This window comes from Ambystoma mexicanum, chromosome 7q (assembly GCF_040938575.1).
Source record: "Ambystoma mexicanum isolate Mex_15411 chromosome 7q, UKY_AmexF1_1, whole genome shotgun sequence".
NCBI classification, from domain to species: domain Eukaryota; kingdom Metazoa; phylum Chordata; class Amphibia; order Caudata; family Ambystomatidae; genus Ambystoma; species Ambystoma mexicanum.
This window is the reverse complement of record NC_090941.1, coordinates 661,354,004-661,381,250: the sequence shown is the minus strand read 5'-3', so window position 1 is coordinate 661,381,250 and position 27,247 is coordinate 661,354,004. Positions and strand designations below refer to the sequence as shown.

The window sequence follows — 27,247 nt, the reverse complement described above, 5'->3', positions numbered from 1 at the left end:
GGAAGATGTCATTCCAAAATACAACATGGCTGTCTTGACCTCTGTATGTAGCTAATATGTAACTTGCCTGCAGGCCACTTGTCTGGGTTGTGAACTGAAACCTTGTCCTTCGTTGACTTGTGTGTAAAGGATTACTCGTGCAATGAAACTAATCCACAAGCATACGTTAAGAACAATGTATTCAAATACTGAACGTAGAACACTTGTTTAACTACATTGTATTAATGTTTGGGAAGACCTGCATGGGAAATCCCAGAATGCACAGTTGCTGTATAGGCTTGTTGATATATGTATTAAAAGCAAACCAGTTATATGCAGATGTGCGAGACTTGGCATGAACCCTAGATCGGTGATGTATTAGCGCAATATTAACCCGAAGTGGGGCTGGACATCGTGCTCACAAAGAGTATGAAAAACCAATGCATTCTAATGTACAGCGTCTCTCACTGAACACACTGAACCACACTGGAGTACTTGTGTTGCACTGTGGGCCGATAACTATCTGATTTTGCTCTGTTTTTCGTAACTGGATTCAGTATAAAATAAAGTGCTTTGTATGTTCCTTTGTAACCCGTGTTCGGTGTATTTCCTTTTGGGGTACTCAGCCTCGATATTTTGATTTTGTTTTCACATCCCGGCCCCTAACTTTTGTCGCCACTTTGCCGCCTGGCCCGGGACACCCTTCCTCACCTCAGCGGGCTACACCTCCTGGCTTCGGACTATTGTCTGACATACTGATAAAGAACGTGGCTCGCCTAATGATCCTTCCCAGAACCCTTTCTGACCATTCACCAGTGACTATCACCTTTTGCTGGGGCCCAGACCGCGATCGGACCAGACTCTGGAGAATGAAACCTCACTCCCTCCTCAATCCTGTATTTAGCTCCGAATTGGAGACGGCCATCGAAGAGTGAACAGTTCTTTGAAATAAACACTGATTCGGTATCCTCTCAGGCCACCCAGCGGGAATCTTTTAACGCTTATATCAGGGGCATTGCACTCTCGAAGGAAAATGGCATCCTTAAAACAATTTGCAAGGATATCGCAGAAACTGAGTCCACACTATCAGCTCTGGAAGCCCAATGCTCCTTGCACCAAACCCCGGCAACCCTGGCGTCCATAGGTGCGGACCCCGATACATTTCGCTCACTGGCGGATCACGAGCTGAAATTCTTAGACAATCCTGGCCTTGCGAGGAAATAAAAAGAAGGCGAACGTCCAGGCCACTTCCTGGCTAGGCTTCTCCGACATGACCTTGGCGCCCCACACATTCCTGGGGTGGAAAGGCCCGACGGCTCCCTAGCCACCTCATCACATGATATCAACTCTGAATTCCTCTCCTACTATGAAACCCTTTATGCCAATGCAGACAGTGCACTGATACCAGAGATTGACTCCTACCTTGATGCCCTCCCCCTCTCGATTCTCTCCCCTGAAACCATCGGCTCTCTTGGCTCTCCATTTACCCCTGAAGATTTCTCAGACGCCATAGACTCACTCTCCTCAGGGAAATCCCCAGGCTCAGATGGCATCCCAATTGAATTCTATAAACGCTACAAATCGCTCCTACTTCCCCGTCTAATAGCCCTCTGGGAGGAATCAGTGGAGACAGGCAAATTCCCCCCTTCTCTCCGTGAAGCCACAATAACTGGTTTACTCAAACCTGGCAAGCCCCCCACACAATGCGGATCGTACTGTCCACTTTCGCTCATTAACTGTGATGTCAAAATGTACGCCAAACTATTAGGACTACGCCTAGCCCCCTACATGCCCCACATGATTCACCCCAACCAAGCTGGCTTTATTCCAGGTAGCTCCACCTCCTTGAATCTGAGGCGCCTCTTCAATATAATTAGCAGGATACACCCAAATACTCATGCAGTTGCCGCCACACTTGATATGCAAAAAGCGTTCGACTCTGTGTCATGGAGTTACCTCTGGTGGGTTCTCGAAAAGTGCAAATTCGGCCCCGCCTTTCTCTCCTGGGTTAGATTTCTATACACCGATCCAGTAGCCAGGGTCCGCACTGAGGACTGATGTTCCCCCCTGTTCTGTATTGCTAGAGGGACTAGGCAGGGCTGCCCATTCTCTCCCCCGATCTACGCAATAGCGATGGAACCATTCGCGGACATTCTACGACAATCCCATGCACATAGGGGCCTACAAACTGCAGGCCAGTCTCATATAGTGTCCTTGTATGTCAACGATGCACTTCTCTTCATCCGCTCACCTTCTACCAATTTGGCTCCGATACTGGAAGCCGTGATCCACTTTGGACACATTTCTGGACTTAAAGTGAATTTTGATAAATCCACCCTCTTACCGCTCACAGACTGCACGCGTCCCCCTCCTGATACCCTGGGATTTGCATGGGCTCAGTCAAAATTCACCTACTTGGGAATAGAAATAGCTCACCACCCTGACTTGGTCTTTGATGAAAACTACCAAAAATACCTCACGAACCTTGCAACAAAGGCACTGGGCTGGAGTAGACTACCGATTTCTCTTGCAGGCAAGATAGGTATACTGAAGATGATAGTGTTGCCCCAACTTCGGTATGGGTTCACTAATATCCCTCTATGGCCAGGTGAAGAGTTCTTCCGAACATTGACCCACACGCTCAAGACCTTTTTGTGGCACTCAGGTGCAGTCCGTCTCAAACTTAGGACCTTGTCCACTCCAATGGAAGGAGGTGGTTTTGGTGCTCCTGACTTCCTCAAATACTGGCTGGTGGCCCAAAATCCAATTTACGTCACATTGGTTTAACACACTGGATCCCCCTCCACATGCCAGGCTCGAAAAACTGACGATTAGCGACCAGGACATTTGCTCCCTAGTTATTAAACCCATGCCGATAACTCCTGATTCACTTGACCCGGTGGCTTGCACGTCCCCGGCCCTAACCAAAACATGGAAATTACTAGGTACTGCCCACCCCTTCCATGGTAACCTTCCACTTTGGAACTTCCTCCGGAGGTCCCACATGTACCACCGTTCATAGTGCGCCGATTGGCCGAGGCAGGATACGAGTTGATCCGAGACATCTTTGAACAAGGCAACTTCATTGAATGGCCAGACCTCCCACTGTCCCTGAGACAGAGACCGTCCATATGGCTCCAGTACTCGTCTCTTCGGAAAACCCTTAAACGCAAATACACCACTTTTCAAGCGATACCACCAGATGATCCCGCCATTACAGAGTTAACCTCCCCTACGCCCATGAGGGGTAAAGTATAAAGACTCTATACTATGATTAAGACTAGATCCACCACTGTGTTTACCAAATTGAAACACGCATGGGAAAATGACCTTGGGTTCAAAATGAGCGACAAACGCTGGGCCCATATGTGCGCACGCATACACGGGGTATCCTTCAACGCCCGTTTCAAATTAATTCAGTTTAAGGTACTCCACAGATATCACTACACCCCAAACAGACTTCATCACATGCTCAAAGACCACTCCCCAAGATGTCCCAGATGTGGCTATGATACCGCTGACTATATTCACATGATCTGGTCCTGTCCCGCCTTGCCCAGTTCTGGAGTTTGGTATGCTCTACCATGTCAAACATCCTTGACTACCCTGTCATTCCATCCCCAATGAGGTGTCTCTTCCATGACTTTCCTGAACTCTGCCGAGATTCCAAAAAACTGTCCGGCCTCTGCATGCTACTCGCAGTACGGTCCATCCTACTCTGCTGGCTTTAACCTACATCACCCACTCATGCGCAGTGGCTTAGAGCAGGCCTCAGACACCGAAGAATCCTGCACCCTACTACAGCCAACTCATTCGAGACCCAGAGACATTTGGCTCAAATTTCGATCCTATATGTGTGCCATGGATACTTCGTCAGAGTCTACATCTCCAGCCCCTTCCCCTCCTCCTCCCTGTCCCCCCTCCTGAACTGCTGCCTCTCCAGTCCCGCACCCACTCTGTACATACCTCCCAAATGCATAATCAAGTTGTAAAATGACTCTATGTACCCGTATTATCTATACTGTTACTGCATTGTACTGCCTTGTATGTTGCTCACCTGTTCCAGTGCTGCCAAGCTAAATAAATAAAAGATTTTTTTTAAAAAAAAGGTATGATGGCAGCTGGTGATGTGGACCAGATACCCCAGGAGTGTATGCTCATGCCAGGAGTTAGGTCCAGGTATCAGTGTAGCTGAGGAGGAGGAATGATATCCCAGGGTGATAGGGGCCGGGGGCACCATGTTAAAGGGACGCTCGGAAGAGGTATGGGGAGTACAATGGCCTGAAATTGGTGGGGGCATTGTTATGGGAGTGACTGACCTGGCAGTCGGATACCAGAGGCGGCCTGTCTTCGCTAGAAAGGAAACAGAAGTGATCCATACAAATGTTATGGGACTGACTGACCTGGCAGTCAGATACCAGAGGTAGGCTGTTCTCACTGGAACGGAAACAGAAAAGATCCAAACAAATGTTATGGGAGGGACTGACCTGGCAGTTGGATACCAAAGAAGGTCAGTTCTCGCTAAAATGGAAACAGAGGTGATCCATACAAAGGTTATGGGAGTGACTGACCTGGCAGTCGGATACCAGAGGCTCTCAAGGCATTAATTTGAGTTATCATACAACAAAAGGTTTTCCTTGTGGAAGTGTTCACAGCTCTTAAATAGGCAGGCTGTGTGTAAGAAGACTTTGTGTTTATAAGTGCATGAAGATAAGGTCTGAAGTATGTGGGGGCATTGAGGCCAGAGGTGGGCCAAGCCCAAAGCGTGGCTGCATTATGGGGCATTAGCAGGGGAGGAGTGTTTTGCTGTGGTTTCGTATGCAAGCGGTACCCGATAACCGCGCTCCAGCCAGGTTTGGGGTTTGACGGGCAATGACCCCCTTGTGGGCAGTTGAAATTCCTCATCAACTGAATGCAGTGGTCCTGGGTTTATTTGATCCAAGCTGGGCAATGGAGCTTCTGCCTGGCAGTTGGTAACCAGACGTCCGCTACTTTACAAAGTGGAAGTGGCATGGGTCACCCGAGGACAATACAATTCTGGTGAAAGTCTGGGAAATGAAAAGCGCCACCTTAATGGTGCTGTAGGGCATTGTGCTAAAGGAGGCTGGGGCCGCCCCTATTTTGTTTGCTGACTTCAATAAATGTGATCTGTGGTTCCCCAAAAAAATGTATTCTTTTTTAATTTGTATATGGTTACAAAGAACCTTTACAAAAATCCAAGAACACCATAAAAGAATACAAAAAGAAGGTTAATTCCATAAAACTTCAAGAATTATTAGTACTAAAAACAATTTACCTGTATCCACAATTAAGGTACAAAACATACTATTTCACACCATCAAAAAAATATCAAATTCATGAAGGGCACAAAAGACTCCAATTACAGTTGTTTGCTTATCTGACCACCAAACTAAGCTCAGGTTAAGCAGAGAGAAAAAGAAAAAGGATGGTGAAGACAGAGTATCCAGAAAGGGACAGTGGCTATAAATAAAGATTTTTATCTTATCCAAAACGTGTATCACCTTTATTGACAAGCTAGACTCTTGACCTGACATAAGCCTCGCCCAAAACATAGATATTTTGTTCACAAATCTTTGTAATATGGCCGCTCGAAGGGGCCAAGAGCCCTCATATTTCATCAAAAGGTGTTTTGCTGTCTGCTTCTCGGGAGTTTCACATACTGTACACAGTTTATGGGCAACTTCTCTCTTCCCCCGCTTCAAAAGAACTTCTTCCGTACGCGCAAAGTTTAAGCAGAGTCTGAGAAAGTTTTGTCTGGCTCTCCAATCGGGGATCTTCTCAAGATAGCTTGGAACACAGCCCAATTTCTTTTCTGATAATATGTATGAGTTAGCTCTGGAAGCACCCCACATAGGTTCCATTGTAGTAATCCAATCCATCTGTTCAATTGCTTTTTTTGACTTTAGGGGATTTCCCATCAGGGTCTCCAAGTCTGTATCATATCTTGCCAAGATCTCTCCAACCCTCAAATTTAAGTCATTTAGGAGCGCTGATTAAGGGTGTGTGAGGTGGTTTTTGATATCAGCATACAGGGTGTGGGGTTAGAGGTCATAATTAATCGAAAGAGGGAAACCAGCTTCCAATCCGCCAAGGAAGGCAATGATTTAAGACCTAGTTTGTATCTTAAACATACAGTAGAAAGACCCTGCGGAAGTCCAAGTAACCTCTTCCAAATGAAACCCTCCCTTTTTTTGCCAGTTTGGTTTCCAGAGTAGTGGTTTGGCTTCCAGACCATACAAAATCACTGGTACAACTTTGGCTGCATAAAATTAATTTCATTAGAAGGGTTATTGCAAATGTGCAATATTTTGTGTAAACCTTTTTAATTTGGGAAATCAGCCGTATGATCTTACCATCTAATTCTGTTTACACTTTTACAATTGATGGTGATGCGTACATTACGTACACCAAATAAACCACCTCCTCCACTGTTGGAACGTGTTTGTTAACCATGATGGTACTTCACCTTTTTTATTGCTTGTCTAAACACCAGTATCTTGGATTTCTCTGGATTGATGGAAAGGCCATTAACTTTAACATAATACCCCAATTTGTCCAGTAAGCGTTGCAGACCAACTGCTGTCTTATCAAGCAGAATAATATCATCAGCATAGGCCAACCAACAGATGTTATTGTCATCAATTTTAGGGCCTGCCAATGCTGATGACTCTAGTGATGTGCCCATGTCTGTCAAATACAAATTAAAGAATAAAGGGGCCCCCATACTGCCCTGTCTAACACCTCTTTCTATCGTAATGAGCTCTGAAAGATGACCCTGCTCATTGAGTCTTATTCTCATAAATGTGTCCCTATGAAGTTCCACCACCATTTTCAGGATATGTTCAGGAATCCCCCAATTTGTGAGTTTATTCCATAAACGATCTTGTTAACCTGGTCAAAAGCCTTGGTGAGGTCTATCTAAGCCCTGTACAATGGTGAGACTCCCTTGCCCCTGGCTTGTTCACTAACAATATTCAGTGCTAACACATTTAGTGACGTGGAAAGACCCTTCCTAAATCCTGTCTGGAGCTTGGATAGAGTATGTGCTTCTTCTACCCAGCTTTCCAGTTCTCGTAACAACAGCTTCATAAGCAACTTACTCTCCACATCAAGGAGGACAATGGGCCGATGGTTCGTCGGATTCATCCGATCGCCCTTTTGAAAAAGGGGATCACTATGGCTGTTTTCCAAGAGGAAGGACACATCCTTCTTTTTAGGATATCCCCAAAAAGCCAGTTAAGTAATCTAGCCCCGAGGTGCACATTATTTTTTAAGACTTGATAGGTCAGCCCATTTTGGCCGGCGGCCCTAGACGCAGATGATTTGGCGATAAGCTATTTCATTCTGATCAAAATTCAATAACCTGGGACCATCGGTAAAACTAATCAGAGTTCTAGTATAGGGATTCTCAAAGTGTTGTGACAAATATTACAAACACTTATTACAAACGCTTAGATTCTACAACTAAGTTCCATTGAGAGTTACTATGCTGCGCCTCCAACTGGTTGATAATTGTTGAAACATTTCCCACATTGTTTTGTAGGCGCAGCATCTTTTGTCCCTTTGACCAGTGCCAAAACTTGTTTCTTAATCTTCTCCTCTCTTTCTCCAAAAATGTGCTACTCATGGGAGTCTTCCACAGTCTTCCAAAGTTCTCTGAGCCTTCGTTTTAGGGCCCTCTTTTTCTCTGAGGTTTCCTCGTCAAATACATGACGATGCAAGACTTGCTTCCCTGTTGATACTGGGCTTGGCGAACAAGTGGCCCAAATAAATTCTATACATTTTGAAGGCAGACAATTTTCCTCTACGACCTTATTATCAAAACATATTAAGTTATCATTTAGGTCAGATCCCTTCTTTTTCTATTTAACTAGCCTAGTTTTTCCTTTCCTATATGTTAACATTTGGCTCTGTCTAGCCCTTGGTGTAATAGTCATATCAGAGAAAACCAATTCTAGCCGAGCATGATCGCTTGCGCTACCATGTTTGATCTTTAGTGAGGAACAGCACAGAAAAAAAGCTGATGACAGAAAAATGCTGTCGATTGTGGAGGATGAATCGCCTCACTGCCAAGTTGTTTTTAGCGGAACTGATCCATTTGTCATTTTAAGGCCCCAATCATTAAGGAAGTCTAACCATCTTCCTCCGCTAGTAGAAAACCTTTGTTTTTTCCCTTCCTCCCTGATTACATTTTTGATACAGAAAGTATTCAGATCACATGCCAGTATTATATTGGAGCCCCCAAATTGTATCTTAATCTTTTGCAACAATGACGACAATATTATCAAAAAGTCCTGGAGGTTGATTCCAAAAGATATTAATTATGATAACATAAAAGTCTGGCTTATTTGATCTTAATAGTACTTTACAAGCCTCGATACCCATTTTGTTATTGAAGACGAGCTTTGAATCTTTACTTAAGGTATTTTAATGGCTATCAGTAGGCATCCATACTGCCTCCCTTTTGGTTTTTGTTGTGCCGCTTGATGAAATATTGTAAACCCCTCAATTTCAATGGGATTAACCAGCCACGTTTCCTGAAAAAGTATAATAGTCTTATTGCAGAACGTTTGCTCCTTCATCTCTTTAGTTTTGAAGAAGCAGCAACCCTCCCTGCGTGTTCCAACTCACCAGTCGACATTCCTCCTGCCTAAAAGGAGTTACTTACCGCCTCTGATTTCTGAAGAACATGGGTCAGAATTTCAGGGAGAAGGTAGAGAGCACTTTCTTGTTCTTCCTGATTCACAGACTTTCTTGCGACCAATTGGGGTGCCTCTAAAGTTTGTGGTTGTATGGAATTCCCAGAGTTGGTACCACTTATTGGCAGAACCTATTGACTCATCACCTTTCTTCATATATATGTGTAAATGATTCTGCTATTGCAACTACTCATTGTATATTACTGTATAATTCTGGCAACCACTCTTGTATGTAATTGTAATACAGTGCCTATATAAGTAAGTAATGCGCCCAGATGCCTTAGGGCTAGGCTGCACTATATAAAGAAACAAACAAACAAACTTTCCTGTACATGATTGAGGCTTAATTCCTTCCTCCAGAAGGTGGAGAATATCTCAAGGCCTTGTTTCTCTAGATTTTTTTGAGGCCGCTAGGATTGCCAATCTAGCTCTAGGTTCCAACAAAGTATAAATTGTCTCTGTGGTCATTATTTTCAAAGTACTTATTGCCTCTGGGTCTGGGGTGGGGGGCCAAAACAGGGGATGGCTCTGCAAGGGGGAGGGCCAGCCCCCAGAGGGGGCACTAGAGGGACAGCCTGCTGTCCCTCTGCCCCACCCCCAGTGGCACATAATGTTTTGCCTCTCCTGAGGGAGGCAGAAGGGGCATTCTCCTGTGCCGGCCAAAACCGGCTATGGTCCCAGGGGAACACTTAAAATTATGGGGATGCAAAGACTTGTCTACTTTGCAGCCCCAGGCAAACTACCACCCACCCACCTTCTTGTTTAAGTAGCTATGGGAAGGTTGGAACAGGGTAAAACAAGATGGATTCGGACATGTATTTTAAAGGGCAAGTGAATTTTGATGGCATAAAGGGTTAATGTTCTGCAAAGAATGTTCTGTGATTATGATGAGCTAATACGTTTTTCCGTTCATAGGTTGTGTGGTTATTGAGCGGTACACGATGGCCGCGCTCGAGCTCGGTTCGGGGTGTGACGGGCACTGACTCCCTTTTGGACAATTGAGACTCTTCGTCAATTGAATGCAGTGGTTTATTCGCTTCAAGCTACATGGGAGCTACTGCCTGACAGTTGGTAACCAGAGGCAGAAGTCCATGACTTTACAAACCGGAAGTGGCATGGGTCACCGGAGACAATAAGAAACTGGGGAAAGCCTGAGAAATGAAAAGGGACACCTTAAAGACACTGTAGGACATTGTGCAAAAGGAGGGTGGGTACATTATGTTTGCTGACTCCAATAAATGTGATCTGTTGTTTCCAAAAAAGTATAAATTGTCCTTGTGCTCTTTATTTTCAAAGTACTTATTGGCTCTGGATCTGGGGTGAGGGGGCCAAAGTAGGAGATGGCCCATCTATGTGTAAAGTAGCCAGATGGCATATGGGGGCAGGGGGTGAGATTCAATTGGCACCTGCAAATTTAAAATGTGTGTTCTAAATACTTTTTTCCCATAAAAAATAAAACTGGAAGTTTTATTTTTTTTGTTATTTTAAAAAAGCTGTTAGCAACCACAATTTATGATTCTGTGTGCTCATGAGGTGCCTGTGGTTGCAAGGAACCGTGCAGGACAACAGCTGCGGGCAACGCAAAGCTCACTGAACAGGGACTGCATATGTAGTTGAATAGGACTCCCTCAACCTATAAATGACCTCTTTTGATGAACAATAATAACCCCCTAATGAAAACTCTATTTGTTTCTGGAAGTGACCATAATTAATAGTCTTAACATGAAACCTATGTGTCAAAAATAGAATGGGAAACAGTATAACTATAGGATTGTAATTCGGATCACCTGTTTGTCTTATCCTCTTCTCCTACTCTTAGAATCACCACACTTAAAATTTCTGCTTTGTTCTCTTTGAGTTCGCTGGATTCTCCTTTAGACAATTTTGCCACACAAGCCAAGGAATGCTCTACTCGTCTTGCTATGTCCAGCACCTCATCAATTTTGGGTTCATCTCTCAACCACAACTCTTCACGAATTTTGTTGGACTTGCAGTGAGTCATAAACTGGTCTCTAATGTGCTCATCAAATGACTCTTGAAATTTGCATGACAAAGCCAAATGCCGTAAAGCAGTCACATACTCCTTGACGGATTCCGCTTGCTCCTGCACACGGGTGTGAACGTTGAATCGTTCTAAAATTGTACTTTTGGGTTGAAATGCAAGTCCAGCTTAATTAAGGCACTTTCAAACTCGTTTATTGCATCGCCACTCCCATCTCCAGGTGGCTGGGGCAATGTCTCATAAATCCTTTGCCCTTCGTATCCTAAAAAGTGCAATAACAGGGCAAGTTTCCTTTCATTTGAATAAGAATTACCCCCTGCAGCCTTGAGATAATGCATGAAACCTTTGCGCCATTGAGCCCATAAAATCTTGACCGGTCCAGGAGTGGGCATAAATATGGGAGGACCCGCTATGCCTGGTAGAGCCATGTTGAGCTATTTGTCTTTTGAGACAAGAGACACACTGTGTGCACTCCCTGAGAAAGCTATATTACTGTCTGTTAATATAGTGATCCCTTTTTTATTTTTATATAGCATTCACTGACATGGACTGCTAAAACAGTGTGGGATGCTGCTTGCCACTCATTTAATTTTTCCTGAAAGGATAAATCTTCTTTAAAAGTTCAGTACAGAAGGCTTTCCTAAGATAGAACGCTAATGCTGGCTCCACCAAATGTCTCCTTATGATAGAAGTCCATAAAGCCCTTGTACTGCTTCCTTGACCACTCACTATGTGAGGCTTTATTTGCTGATATAAACTGCTTTAACAGTTTTGACTTTGCGCCGCATCCCCGTATGTGTTTATTGGTCGCTTGACATCTAGGATGGCGCAGCTGCAAGGCACGGAGCCTTAGGAGCTCACGTTGCTGTTAGAAATGTGGATCTAAATGTGCTACGTGACCAGGCACACACGTGGTTAGGACTGTTTAGTCTGCAGCTTTCTGGGGACTTCCTTTACTAACACTACTTTTTTTTTCTTTTTTTTTTCGACTGCGTCTTCACAACAACTCTGCCCCAGGCATCGCAGCTATCTAGACAGTGGCAACCTGACTCCTCTGCTTGCCGCTTCCCTGCTGCAGTAAATCACTTTTTCTGTTTGCGCGTCTCCGGCGGCCCTTTCACATAAACGAAAGGCTCCAATGCGATAGGAGGGGCGCGTGGGCTTCAACAATGCGCCTCTATACAGGGAAATGCGGTAAGGCCCAGGGTTGGCCCGTGCTTCAAAGAAAGTCACTGAGGGTCGCGTCGCTCATGGAGGTTCATGTGGGGAATGCGCAGGACTTGAGGGGGACCACGGACGCGCTGGGCACTTACTTGCAATCAGAGAGCACTGGCACACGGATCCCTCGATGGCCGCTTCTACACTGACACAGAGTGGAGGGGCATCGATTCAAGTTACTGCTGGGGGTCTCTTTTCAACATCCCATCCTCGTCGCCAATATTATAAAGATGGCTGGCACTCTGTAAAGCTTATATATTAGCTTTATTAAGTTATACAACATGAAAGACCCCCAGCAGAGTGCCAGAGTCTCAACTACATGACAACTTCAACTGACAACTTCAGAACGTTCAAAGGTAAACAAGAATGCTCTGAGCCCACAGAACACAGAGCTCAGTAATGTTCTAAGAAAGCATTACTATTACATTAGCAAACTACATTACAACAGACTATAACATTGATGCAGGTACATTTGTACTGCGTTCACACATTCATATTTCTCTAAATTAGTTACATTGCTGAACATTTAAAATAAGAGCATCTTACATTCCCTTTGACGACATAATTGGAGTCGTTCATTATGTCTCTCGCCAGCCCAAAGTCACAAATCTTCACCACTTTCCCGTGAGTCACCAGTATGTTCCGCGCGGCCAAATCTCTGTGAATGCACTAGAGAAAACACAATGCAAGCCTGTTTAGAATATTTAGGAAGGGTGCAAATAACCCCAGATGCTATCCCTTTCAGCAATGCTGCTGTGCCCTACTTACAGATCAATACTTGCGTTCCCCTCCCACTCCCCTACACGCCCCTTGCAACCAGCGCCTTGATGCCTGTGGGTTTTGTGCGCTCTACAAATGTAAAAATAAATAAAACTATAGACAGCGACTGGCGAGATGCAGGTATCATGCACACGCAATGGTATCTTGGCCATGCAGTCTCCAAGAGCCATACACTGGAGATATTTTGTAAACTGTACTCTCACATCCGGAACACCCTGAGAATAAGCAGTGGACATGTTTTTAGGCCTTTCCATTTGGATTATACAGCAAACTAATCATACATGTTTGTGTATTTGAGTGAAGGGGTGGTGAGGGTGAGCATGGTTTGTTCCTAGGGGAAATTAAACATGAAGAATTGACAACAGGTAGTGGAGACCTGGAGTGCCGGTTTTGAACTCAGCCTATTTCAAGACAGGCTGCTTGAATCGAACTGCGGCCTGTTGCGATTACCACATGCGCTTTTCCCGCATTGATGGGAAGAGGCAGGAAGAAAAATTAGGTTCCATGGGGAGCAGAAACAGGCAATCCGTGGGGTAAGGTGGGGTTTCTTAAGCAGTGAGGGCACGTGGCACAGGTGGGGGGGGGGGGTCTTTTAGGATGAGAGAGCAGGGCCTAATAGAAGATCGGTGGCTGAATTCCCACCTGTGCCAGTCTGCCAGCGGGAGTATAGAGAGATATGTGGGATTCTGTATGGGAACTAGTCAGATCTATATGCTCCATTGGTGAAATTGTTTGAAAATCAAAAGAGCTCCCAACAGGTGGGCTGCCTCTTCTAGGTCAACAAGACTGGGGGCAAGTCAGCTACTTGTCACAGTGCAAATGTGGCTGACATTTCCCCTCCAATACAGGTCTTTGGCAGAATGTACTTATTGGGAAATTGCTCAAATAACATTACAGACCAGTCTGTCCCAACATGAAAGGTGCGTATGCTGAGTGCACCTTTCTGTGTGGACTAAGAAAGTGAGCACAACATCTGCTGGTGTTGCACGGTGGAGGGTTGAAGAGTGAGATATAGAAAAAAGACCTACAGCTTTGCATCCTTCAGTGTGGTGGTATAGACCCAAAGTCTGCAGACATGGATTGAGATTTGGTGAATTTGAGTGACTGCCCAAAAGGCAATTGCCTCCTTAGAGCTTGTAGGGTTTGGAGCAGATTCAGTCACATATCAGGCTTTCCTATATGTGTTAAACCCTCTCCCAACCACATCAGTTTCACTGGGAGAGTTCCTTCTCTTGTTTGGCCTATGAGGGGCTGGAAAATACCCTGGAGATGCAGTCCACTCGTCTCATATGTTCCCTTGACTTGTGTCCTGCACGAGCGCAGAGGAAAATGTATACATTTATATTTGAGCTACAACAAAGTTTTCAAAGTCACTTTCCTATTAAGCTACTGACAATAGATTTAAATGTGCGCAGTTCTCAGTTCGCATTTTCACTTGAAATTTGCAATATCCATATTTGTTCACTGCAACCTAGCACTTTGCATTCATGAAGCCTGCCACCTTGAGCAGCATTGGTTCTGCAAATCCAACATCCTCCCATGCTCAACGTCCTATGGGTCCCCTCCCCCTCCCCTCTTGTGAGGCACAAAACCCTGGTGTCATCTTTGACTCCTCTCTCTCCTTCTCTCCTCACAGCGGGGACTTTGCTAAGAAGATCCCACTATCAGCTGCACCTGCTGATAGGCATTCTCCCTTGCCTCACCTTCCCCCAGAAATGTCTCCAGAGCTATGGTCCTCTCTAGGCTGAACTACTGCTACAGCCTCCCTTCGCCCGCTTCAACTAATACAGAATAGGACTGCAAAACGTATGCTTGGCCTCAAGTCCCGGAACTGCATCTCTCCCGCCCTACAATCTCTCCACTGGCTCCCGGCTTCTGCTATGATCAAACTCAAGACCCTCTGCATCATCCACAAGGCCTTCTGGGGCCTGGGACCCCGCTACATCCAACTCCCTCTCCCAAAATACAACCCTGCTAGAGCCCTTCGGTTTTCTAGCTCCAACTCTCTGCATATCAGACGCTTCTCTGAGCAAAGAGTGGGTGGTAGATCTCTCTCCTCCACAGGACCCTCCTTCTGGAATGGTCTCCCTGCCCTCTCAGTTTTGAGCCTGATCACCTTAAGTTCTGGAAGCTCCTCAAAACTCTCCTTTTCTCTTCTTCCTTCCCTCTCGCCATCCCATGGTAACAACCAAGTCTGCTGCAGTGAGTGGATGTCTGGTTCCCGCTGAGTTATACAGGGCACCAGTCCCCCCTCCCCCAGTAAGTCCCCCCTCCTCGCATGTAGTATGTGGACCCTCACCCCCTGCACCCGATTCAATTCCCTGGCACTTGCTCTCCTGGCCTCCCCTTAGCACTCGCCTAGCCCCTGTTACCCTCTTCCTCCCCTAGCCCCCGTTCACTTACACTCTCTCCTCTCTTCCCTGCATTTCCATCCCACCCTAGCACTTCACATTCGCGCAGACTGGCACTTTCCCTCGCACTTCTTGTTACTGCACTTGCACAATCCGAATGTCACAAGGCTTAGTAGGACCGTTATTGTTATCTTTTTCCCTTGCCCTCCCTTTCTTTGCCTTGTGGCGCCTTGAAACTGTTTGTTTTACAGGTGCCTCACAAATATCCAATAAATAAATGCAGTTGGTCCCTACGTTTTTTTGTTAGTCCGATCTTTTCTTGCTTGGAGGCTTTCAGTAAAGATAATGATTCAAATGAAGAGAAATTAATGAAACGTTTAAAGTGTGTTTCTCATACAATACTATTCTGCTTCATGTTTGTTTTCAGTTGAATACTTGACAAATGATTTGATATTCAAGCAAATATTACATTTGCTATTTATTCACAATCAATTTATTTTTGTCGCAAATTGTTTGTCTTTTGTTTAAGTATGAGTTTTTGTTTAAAGGTTTACTTCTTCTGAAACAAATGTGTTGTATCCAGATTCAACACATTTCCTGGCACATGGTGTTATGGGCGAACTAGAGTACCAACATTCCAGTAGAAGCTATGTTAGTCCTCAATGCCGTTGTGACAAATTGACTCCAGCCCTGCAGGAGTACTAGCATTAGTAGAGGCTAAAACACCCACTCAGCCCTCACACTTCTACAAACCAAGAGCCAACACAATCAAAAAGTTAAAAACAGGCACAGCCAATAAATACATCATCTCTTTTGCATTTTGTGGTAACGTGGGCAGAGGGAAGGCTATACTCTGAAAAGGGGTGTGGTTCAGTAGCAGCCCAAGCAGCGAAGTAAAACAGTCCAAAATAAAGGAATGTCAAAAAAAAAGCCTGTTGAATAAACACAGAGTATGCACAGATGGACTAGATGCAGCACTCTAGGCAAGGAGAAACGTGGAAGAAAGGCATTCAAAAGACCACAATGTTCAAAAGGATATTTCTTCAAGTAGCAAAAAGGGGTAAACATGACCTAAGCAGTGTCTAGGGCCTAAAGATGGGCCAGGGGGTCAGATATCAGCTATCAGTAAATAAAAACTTCTTCAAAAATGTCTTGGAGGTTCGACAGTGTTGAACCAGGCTTCTCGCCTGGACCACAGTGTTGGTTTGGGTCGCAGATGCAGCAGTCAAAATGTTTCCAGTGGCAAGCTGGCATTGAGGTGGGGTTGAACAGAAGGGGAGCTGTGGTCTTGAAGAGTCTAGTCGAGCTGTGCAGATAGGGTGGTTACAAGGTCCAAGGTTCTATGGTTGAAGATCGACAGCAGTGGAGATGGTACCAAGATGAGCAGGCGAGTCAGTTCAATGCACAGGCTCTGAGGTTGCAGTTTGGGAAACACCAGGGTCAGGTCAGCCAACTCACAGTAGTGGTGGTGAAGAATCTGGTGTTTCAGACAGCAACTCAAGGCAGCAGTACTTCAAAGTTCGAGCCGGGGCAGCAACATGCATTTGCTTGTGCGATGCAGCAGCGATTGAGCTAGAAAAGCAGACAGTGGTTATGAGGACAACAGATGCCAAAACACACATTGAAGGGTCCTGTTGGATCCCTCAGCATCGAGGCGTTCTTGAATCACGGTTCAGAGCGGGTTGTCATCCTGACCGGGGAACATAGATGTTCTGACTTCCAGGTGCTGTGAGACCCACTCCAGGGTCTCAAGGGCCAATGTCAGTCCATTCCTCTGGCTCCAAAACACGGGGAGGCTGGAACACCTTCAGGAGACCTGCTGCATGATGAGGTCGTAGGCACAGTGTGGCCGCAGAGAGGCAGGCATATGTTCCATCAGCAGTGTTCCCCCACAATGGTTCCTAGGGATTGTTAGGGGACAGATCTTGCTTTCTGCCTTTGGAACCTCTGCCTTCACCCCACACCTGGAAGACTGTAGATAGGACTGGTCTTTCAGCAGGGCCCAACGACATCTCCAGTATAAATCAAGATGAGTCCAGATGATCCAGAGAAGTGGTGGGAGACCCCATCTTTAATAGGCAAAAGTCCTCAAGTGATTGGACTAAAGCAGGGGTCTAATTCCTGCAGTGGAAATGTATGAACTTTGCCCTTATTATGTGACACCCAAAGTGCTTTGTTCCAGTGGAAGTGGAGGGGATAGGAAAGAGAAAGCGAGGCAGAGGGAATCAAGATAGCAGAACCCTCCCAAAACTGCACAAATGCCCCTCTGGCTAACCTAGCTCCGCCCTCTCCCCTTCTAAGGAGGATCAAAGGCCTGTAGAGGAGCAGGGAGGTGCTATCTTGTCAGTCCCTGCCCCCTCACCACCATCATATTGGAACAGCCGGAGAAGAGCTATAGATGGGACCCTCTATATTGTTCCTATACCGCATCCAGTGTATGGGAGGCGTTATGCACTCAGACAACCATACAGAATGTACCCTCACACTGAAAGAATGTCACATGGAAGGATGTCACCTGCCAAGATGTCAGACTGCATCAATGAATATTATAAATGCCGTTAAATGAAATCTGACAAGGACAAAGTGAAGTCATCAAGAAGATAAATGAACCTATGTTGAAACGGTTTGAAAATACCAAGTAATGAAGTAACTGAAGTACTAAGAGTAACATGAATCTGAAGTTGAAGTGATTATGAATCTAAAATGAAATGAAGCTGCTGATTTACCAATAACTGTAAATACGCAGTAACACAAGGTAGAAAGGTAGAAGCTGGCTGTAGAGGAATATATAACATGGCAAGGACGGCCATATTGGAAAATGGATGATGGTTCACGCTAAATGTAACCAAGCTACCTCAGAAACAAGCCGAAGCTGTAAGAATCAGAGGGCATGAAAAAGACAGCTGCGTAAGCAGACCCAACGATGAGTCAAGATTGGCCCAGAGCGAAGATTCTATTTCTAAAGGATAAGGACAGAGCACAAAGGTAGTACATGGATAAGCTCTAAACGTGAGACATTCTTCTCAGAAGAAGGAAGACAAAAACATTGGTGAGAGCAAAACTGCTGGTCAATTAAAAGTGTATAAAGTTCATATGAGATAGAGTGCACAAGTCTGTAGAGTCCTAAAAATTAAAGTGGGGGGGACTCATTAGCATACGCAATGGGATGTGACGTCACCAGAAATTAGCGTTTTAAGGTGAAATATGCACATTTCATTAAATTTCCTTGGCATAACCACCCAAATTGCAAAGGACGAATGGCATTTGCCTTTCATAAAATCAGCACAAACACAAAACCAAGAGAGGATATCTTCTTCTAATAGTGTTTTTGAATATGTGCGCTGTGGTTATGGGTTTTGCTACCCAGTAGCCCGTATTGTGGACGGGTCTTCTGGCCTTTCCCGCAATGTTTTTAAACACTCAGTCATGTGCCCTGTTTCTCTGGGGTTGTCTGCATGGCACCCTACAGAAGGTGGGTGTGGAGTGTAAGGTTTGGTTTTGTGATGGTCCCCCAACAGATTTGTATGTGTAGAAACTGGGGTCATGTGTCATGTAGTTGTACATTTTTCTGTGGTGGAGCCATTGGGGGATTGGACTTTGTGGCCTTCTCCAACATCTTTCTTAGATGTTAGACTGTACAGAGCAGTCATGTGCACTCTAGTTGAGGACTTCCCTCAACTAGAGTACACGATGGGGCACAAAGACAGGTGAGTGGATAATTGTCAATTATTCTTTGTTTGCGGAAAACACTGCAGGGATCTGCTACATCTTGGAAAGTGACTGTCAGTGAAACTCTCATTCCTAGGGTGCGCACTCTTTTATTTTCTGGGTTTTTGGGCACTTTGTCAGAGCGAATAGATCCAAAGAAAGCTATTTCTTTGTTTCAACAATGCCCCAAAGATAGGAAAAGGAAGGTTTTCATGAGTACAAGAAGGTTTGCAAACGCTTCAAGGTTTTCGCTATGTGCCCTCTCTGCCCCTTGGTTGTCATCATAGCTAGGATGGGCTGTGGAGAGATCAGGACAATCTTAATGAGTACACTCTTGGCCTCTCTCTTTCAATTAGTCGATAAAATTCCCTTTGCAGTCTTCAGTCAGTGTCAGCCTTTGCAAATGCAAGAGTACAGATATGCATTCTTCCAAGTGAGGTCACAGACTTAGGCCAGCAACGGGGCGCTTCCGCTGGTCCACAGACCACTTGGCTTTGCCCCCAATCGTCCTCTGTATTTCAGGGACTTCAAATGTTAGAGCAAACTTCCACTGCCCCAGCAAGCACTGGGCTCAGAGCTATTGGTCTGCGTCCAACAGGGTAATCGCATAGTTCCAGGCATGCTCCACCAGTCAGGAGTCAATCAGGATAAAGTCCAGAGACACTTCCCCTGTTACTCTGAGTAGTACTAGCATGATAACACCTATGACAAGCTCATCTCTTTTAGAGCAAAGTGGCACTATTGTTCCCTGCTTTCTTGGATGTTACACATTCAGATCCTATCACACTTAAAGGGGTTGTTGTGGGTGGGACATGTATCGCACTTAGAGGGACTGGTGGGGGTAGCACATGTGACGCTGCCAACTAACCATACTAAAAACTCTCCACGCTGCATACTAACCTCCAGCTCTGAACCAAACACAACCATACCTCTGCTGCACCACAAATCGCACGCACTTCACAACTCCCAACATGAAACCAAACCTTGCGCAATCATACCTCAACACCACATGATGGCTACCAACCGAAAATGCACCTACCCTTAGTGACCGGTTCCTCTGAACTGAAGCTGCCAACAGCACATCAAAGCTCTCTTGCTCTTCTCCCTCTGAATCCCACTAACCTACCCCCAACACTTCAGAACCACCAGAGCAACAAGAGACACGCAAGTGGCAACAGTCACAATGTGAGGTACAAGACCCCATAACATCGTGCTAGATCAGACTTTAAAAAATAAAATTCCAGCCCTAAGATTGATCAGAGGCCATGCTCTTTTAAGCTGTCAACCCTAAATGTTCCCCAAGGTTCTCTGCAATGTTGTTACCATAGTGTGAAATCACCACATCCCGCGAATACATATCCACGTCCACCCAATACCAGCTTAGCAGTGGTTTGTCACAGCATGCAGGGCTGTAGCCGTCTTTGTTTCCAGGGTACCCGTAATTCAAAGGCTGCATTGCAGATGAGGCAGTCCAGTGGAAAGCAGCTATAGTCTGGGTTTGGTGGCAACATTTTTACCCTTACAATACAAAGGCTGAATGTTTGCCTTAATTAACAAACAAAAGAGTTTTTGCTCAACTATGGGCAGGTGTGACATTCCAGACCTAGTCTCAGGCAATCTTAAACAAACCTTCGTTTTTTGGACCTTGCTTCAATACAGATAAACACTGTGCATCTCTTGAAGCATGACATATCGTGTTTGGTCTTACACTATGGCACAGTATCCCAGTGATAATGTTTGTCTCCAAATCTTATATACGGCAACTTATGCTTGGTACAAAACAATAAAATACGTTATTTATACACTGATGTTACTGCTGACACACGTTGTGCGCGCACTTTTGCTTTTCGTAGCCCTAGTTTTGTTAGTCGGACTCTTGATGTTAGGGTTGCTGATGTCTGCCACACAATGCCATGTAATAGCACCTTTTGTCACATAATACATATAACAACACACAGTATATCTTCTCTTTGTTTAGACGTTTCATATTCATTGGAAGGCGGTATTCCATTTTCAACTGCACAGTTCAGTTAGAATTCACGTAGGAAATTCATTTTTAATGTCTTTGTTGTTTTGTCTACTTGTTCAAGTAAATCATGTCCTTAGAAATTAGGCCCACTGCTGGAAGCAGCACTGTGGAGTTAACTTCTCCACGTTCGGTCAAAGCTAATATAGCCTCGAAGGAAGATCAGGAAGAGCATCCCTCAAACGTATGCTAATTTCTGAGCAACACTAGGTGGCACTGCGACATGTGAAATGGCCTATTCTGCTCTCACATTGTATGATAAAAGGTATTCCCTTGCAATTGTTAAAGCCACAATAATATTGATGTTTTTTCCATGTGTATTTTAATTTAATTTAATTTAAATTAATGTAAGCATTCCATAATGTATTTTTCCCGGTGTGCAACTCTTTCCACCCCTGGTCACTTAAAAACCTCCCAAATCCAGTCCTCCAAAGCCAAATCGCCACAGAATTCCCAGTGGCGAAGCACAGCTATGAGTTTCTTAATCCACAGTTGTGCCCGCCTAACCAGCTGCTGTTCTAGCATGTGGCGACACATTACTAAGGTGGTTATTTTAACACACAACAGTTGTCTGAAGTAAGGAGACCCATCTTACTCATTTTAGCTGGATGTGAGTAAACCTGAAACAAAAGACCAATTCATAAAGACGTTACTCTGACTTACCCTTGACTTAATCTTGGAGAGGGTTATTCGATTCACAAAGAAGTTACTATGAAAAACTCTGTCTTGCCTCACTCATTGTAACCTCTAACTGACGTTTCCCTCAATGTTTGTCTGGGTAATGAGGTCTGCCGCACTGTGAATACTAGCTAAAATGAAAGGCCATTTGCACTTGTCAATGTCTCTCTTCTGTTCAGTGCACTAGTCCTTTCTGCTATAAGCAATTGCCCCAGAAGGTATTAGAGTCGGCACCAGATGTAAGGTGAAGGAAATCTCCTACGGATACCCACATTTGTGTATGTGATGCTAAAATGGATACAAGTAGAGGTTTTGAAGAGGTGACGTAAAAGTTTATTTGCAGTCCATCCCCTTCTCTCCTGTCCATTTGATCACCTTCTCAGGAGAATAACAAAATCTATGAAGACATTTGAAGGAAATTAGCCTGACTCTGGTGTTAATAACAATTTCTCTGATTGCCTGGAGAGCTTCTGAGCCGTCTTCTTCCTCCAGTGTCTCAAGGACCCGTTAACACTTAGTCTTCAGTTCGCTCAGAGGGTCTCCAGTGTTGTTCATTCTCAGTTTTTCATTGTAGAAATCAGATTGCTTCTGACCACTAATGCCAACACCTGGCTCCCTAGATTTGAATCTGCAGGGAGTGCCTGAATTGCAAGAATTGAAGGAAATGATATGCCCCAGTTTACTTACCCCATGTTCCATCCACCTCCCAAACTATAGGATTTATTTGAAGTGCTGGTAAGTAAATGTTGCCTGACAGGGGAGTGTGCAGAGTAACTGTGTTTCTTGTTCATTTTAACCACGTGTTTCCTTCAAGACCGTACCAGCATTTTCCCAGACAGTGGTAGTAGTCATAATGGTGGTTCACTATGGAGCACCAGTGTTGGAGTACATGGTGCCATGCGGTCATGGTGAAGCTTAGTTGCTGGATTATCCCCCCTCTCTTGTAACCATCCATTCATCACAGTGACATGCATTTCTCAATAGTATAATAGGCCCAATGCACAATTCCAGACTGATCTGTACAGAACTCTGAGTCTCCTAATCCCTCTCACTAATGCCTTCAATTTTGGGTTGGTACAAGGGGCCACCTGCAGTATACAGAGGAATTCAGAGATGGTGATCATCTTAAAGAAGGTTGCCATGCCCATCAATGCGAGGGTTAGCACGCACCAAAGGGACATGTGCACGAAAACGCTCAATTAGGGATCCTCATTTAAGTTAGATGAATATCCCTCTGGCTCTGGCCACCTTACCCCCAAATATATGAAAAAGATCAGCTCTATTTTCAGTGGACACTCATCATTAACACAATAGCACATTGATTTCTCCCAATTTACGTGGTGACCACTGTAGACTCCAAATTCCTTGATTATGTGCATCACTCTCAGAATCGAAGGATCTGGGTTGCTCAAATACAACAGAAGGTCACCAAAGTACAGGGAAATTCTATGTTCTGGCTCAGTAGGCCAGCAAAATCCCATTGACTGTTGCCCTTGACAGTGTTGCCTAGAAGAGCAATCTCAGGAAACACAAAACATTTAGACCAAATCCTATCTTACTTAGTAAGGCCTGGAGAAATGAGCATTCAACAGAATCAAATATTTGGTGGGAATCAACATATCACAACACAAGAGAGTGATCCAGGACAGTGCCAGGCAGTGTCAATACTCCAAAAGCCTTTTCAAATACATGTGAACATACTTATTAGGCATAAAGCGACATAGATCTGGATGCAAGAAATTCAGCAATCTTTCTAAACAATCAGTTAGCCAGGACTTTAGATAAGATCTTAGTTTCTCTGAGCAAAACGGGTCTGTATGAGCTACAAGAATCCAGGGGTTTAATTTATTTATGAATCAACACTATCCATAGGTCCTCTGAAAGAATGCCAGCTTCTCTACTGGTATGATACATATCAAGCAGATGTCCACTAACAATCTCACTCAGCTCTTTTCACACTTCCACTGAATATGTAAAATCTGCCTCTAAGGGTTCCTTTTGTTGTTCTGTTAAACACCCCATTGGAAATTACAGAAAGAAGGCTTCAAGAGATGCCGGATGATTGACTCTGTCACTTGTATAGAAGTTATTGTAGCAGGATGCAAATGTAGATACAATTTCAGCTCCCCCAGCACATGACCACCCATGCTCGTATTTCACCCCCAAGATCCAGCTGTCTGCTTCATCCATTTTGGCCAAACAATCTAAACATTTGCCTGTTATATCTGGTGTCTAATAAATCCTGTAGTTGCCTAACCACTAAGGTGCCTAATGGCATCCAAGGCAAGTGAAAGCTCGCCACATCTAAATCCCCTGCAGGAAGAGAGCACTTTTATTGCAACATCTCAAATTAAGAAATATATTTATCAGTAGTGGCGAGTAAATAATCTGTTGAAAAGCCCTGCGCCACCCTTTCTCCCCCTTAACCATATAGACTCACTGTATTTTCCTCTTAAGAAATAAAAGCTGACATATCAGTAAAATGTGTCAACATTCTCAAACATTCTACATCCACAGATACATTTTTTACATGCCTCTTTAAAGTTTATCTTCTAAGTTTGTTCTACTATAGGAAAACTATTAAGATGGCAACAGTTTAAATGCTGTCTTAGTTCAGAGTATTTAATTACGTGACGATAAATCTCTTTTTATTTTTCTTGAAAAGCCGAGTGATGCCAACCTTTTTCTAGTGGACCAATCATCTAATGTATGTTTTTATTCGGCTTTTAGAGTCTCTATAGCAGTGTTCAGACTGTGCCCATATTTAATATCCAAACTGCCAGACAAGTCACAAGCTGGCAATGAGGAGGTTGATGACCTGATGATCTTATCCCATTGAGAATACTTGTAACATTTCTAGGGGGGTTTGTACATTGATTCCAATGGATAAAGGGTACAGATACATTAAACTCTAGCTTTCAAGGACTTCGGTTTGTATGTATGGGAATGTATAAAGCACTGTGCAAGTGTAATCATTGGTTACACATACAAGTAAGGGTAAATACAATTGACCGTAATTTGCTGATGTGTGTGTTCTCTTGTTAAAGAGAAACAGCAAATGAGTCTTAAGTAACAAGCAGAAAGTAGCAAAAGTGGTAGCTGAGCCCACCAAAAGAGGGAGAATATTCCAGCACTTGGGGGAAAGAAGAGAAAATGAACAAACGTGACCCAGCATAAGTGGAATGAGGGACAGCCAAAAGATGGTGAGAAGAGCAAAGGGAACAGGATGGACTAAAGAGAGAAACAAGAGAAGATAGAAAGGAAGGAACCAGACCATGCAAGCACTCGAAAATAATACACTGATAGCAATAATGGAGACGAGAAGTAAATGGAAGCAAGATAAATAAGCAAGGAAAGGGGGGAATGTGACAACATGGAGGTAAGCAAATGAGTCCATCACTAGCAGAACGAAAGATGGATTGAAGAGAGGAAAAGGTGGTGGCAGATAGACGAAGCAGGAAAGTACAGTAATGAAACCAAGTGAGCATCAGCGCCAGTTTAAGTCTCTTGGTACTTTGAAAAGCTATAAAGGGGCTAGTTGTGTGGATGTTGTATAGCTGGCATTGACTGATACGGGCCAGGAATGGAATAAGGGGGGGAAAAGCCAAAAAGAAGGGGGAAAAATAACACCAAGATGACAAGCAGAAGAAGAGAGTATGCAAGGTTGGGTAAAAGAGGATATGTTTAGGTGGAAGAATGGTAAAGGAGGAATGGGTGGAAAAGAACAAGATTTCAGTTGCTGGATGAAGATTACAAGAGAATAAAGGAAAAAACAAGTGAATTGAGAATCTTCGATGAGCAGGAAGGAGGCAAAATGTCTTCTCGCTGTAAAGACACATTTATTCTCCTGTTTTTTAATTTGGCAAGGCAGTCTGGCAGAGCTTCTTCTATTCCATCAATTTTTGAATCAGAACAATCTAAACCTGAAATGTGTTGAGTGCATGTGTACGGGGTGTATCAAATTTCTATATCCTAAGATATATGTAATAGGAGGAGTGATTCATATATCTATGAATAGTAAACCCACTGCTGGTAATTCCATCTTGCATGCAAAATCTTGTCATCCGCCAGGACTTTCAACAATGTTCCATTTGCCATCCCCCCAGTACTTTCAACAATGTTCCATTTGCTAGATTTGTTTAGAGCAAAGCATAATTGTTCATGTTTCTACTCTACTTGGGATGCCATGACTGTCAGATTTGGGTTACTCTTAAGAAATATTAACCAAATCCCCCAAAAACTGATTTACGATCAGAGACCAAATCTCTCAAAGTCCAATAAAGATGTTTCATCTACATCTGACAGGATAAGATTCATCTAAAATCACACAACGGAAATGGAATGAAGGTATGATTCAAAAAGGTTAAATAGAATTAATTTAACTCATTTTTGAAACAGTTTCTGCTGGCTTTAGCACAAACAAAGAATGGTTGTAAACCGAAAACACATGTCAAAAATACACAGTCAATCTATAAAGTGCAGTGGGCCAGAAAGCACAAAAAAGTGCATCCCCTATTTAAAAATAGAATGTGGAAAGAGTACCGTCACCTCCTTATCAATGTGGATTAGAACTCCAAATTCATTCACAAACTAAAACCTTAAGTTCTTCAAATCAAAATAGACAAATTAGATTGAATAGCAGTCAAATAGCATTTTTGTCATTATGCCAATGTCTACGAGGTGAGACAATGTACAAATGTGTAATTGTCTTCAAAGTGTATTCTCAGCTCTTGCAGACGGGTTTCGTGCTGTTCCCTCCTTCCTAATTTCAACAATGCCCCAATCAGCATGTGCGAATGTTTTCCTCAGGACATGCTGCCTCTGATGTTTGCTTTCTGGAGTGCGTAGATAGTATTGGCTCAAACCAGTTGCCAAATATACAGTCTCTCCAGCTATAATAATGGATGCAAGTTGTGCATGTTTTCGAGGGTTTCAAACATCAGTGGAAGTAAAGGATCACTCCTGCTGTCACAAAGTGGAGGTTAATGTTCCAGTGGATTCTTTCATGCGACCATGAAGTGCCGGCCACAGAAATATGTATTTGGCATGAATTTTATTAGAGCAAAGCGTAATTGTTCACATGTCTCTGACTTTGAATCATCTGCTTGTAATGCCATGACTGCCAGATTTTGGTTGTCTCAATAAATATTAACCAAATCCTAAAATAAAACTGATTTACGATCAAGCCAAAATCTTTTAAAGTCAAATAAAGATGTTTCATCTACATTTGAAAAAAAAAGGTTAATTACATCATATGGCTTACAATCCAGAGAGGTTCACAAAATTGTGAGTAAGCATTGGCATCTGCTTTTGAAGGATATTGATTTGAAAAAAGTGCTGCATTCACAAGCACAAGTAACCTACAGATGCGAGATGAGCATTGGTGATTTAGTAACCTTAGGGTATTCTCACTACTAAAACCCTTGGATCATCTATGCAGGTGGCCAGGGAAAGACCATCACTATTGGATCCCGACCCTGGGGGCGTAGAAGCGAGGGAGGATCTTGGGGACTAGAAGTGGGGTGCCCTTGGACAAGACATGGTATCCCCCTTTTCCTGTTAGTGACCAACGCAGCCCTCCTCCCCTCTTCATGGGCTGTTATAAGCCCATTCCCTTCATTTCTCCCCATTTGACACTTGACAGTACTGGAATGAAGAAGAAGCAACTAAGACCAATGTAGACCATGCCCTTCCACCACTCTGGTACTGGGACGAAGAAGATGCCCGCTAAGAGCTGTCACGGTGAGGAATATCCCATTAATTGTGATCTGGCAGGGATAATTGA

The 27,247-nt window shown here is 44.0% G+C and overlaps 1 protein-coding gene across 2 annotated transcripts in view; it reads right to left on the bottom strand.

The window, feature by feature from the left end:
* The window catches only part of FLT3 (fms related receptor tyrosine kinase 3), an 842,728-nt gene that overhangs the window by 99,990 nt on the left and 715,491 nt on the right, over positions 1–27,247 (bottom strand). For both annotated transcript variants that reach the window (XM_069639890.1, XM_069639891.1), the window contains exon 20: positions 12,466–12,588. In XM_069639890.1, coding sequence (XP_069495991.1) covers positions 12,466–12,588 — 123 coding nt within the window. The remainder of the gene's footprint in view (positions 1–12,465; positions 12,589–27,247) is intronic.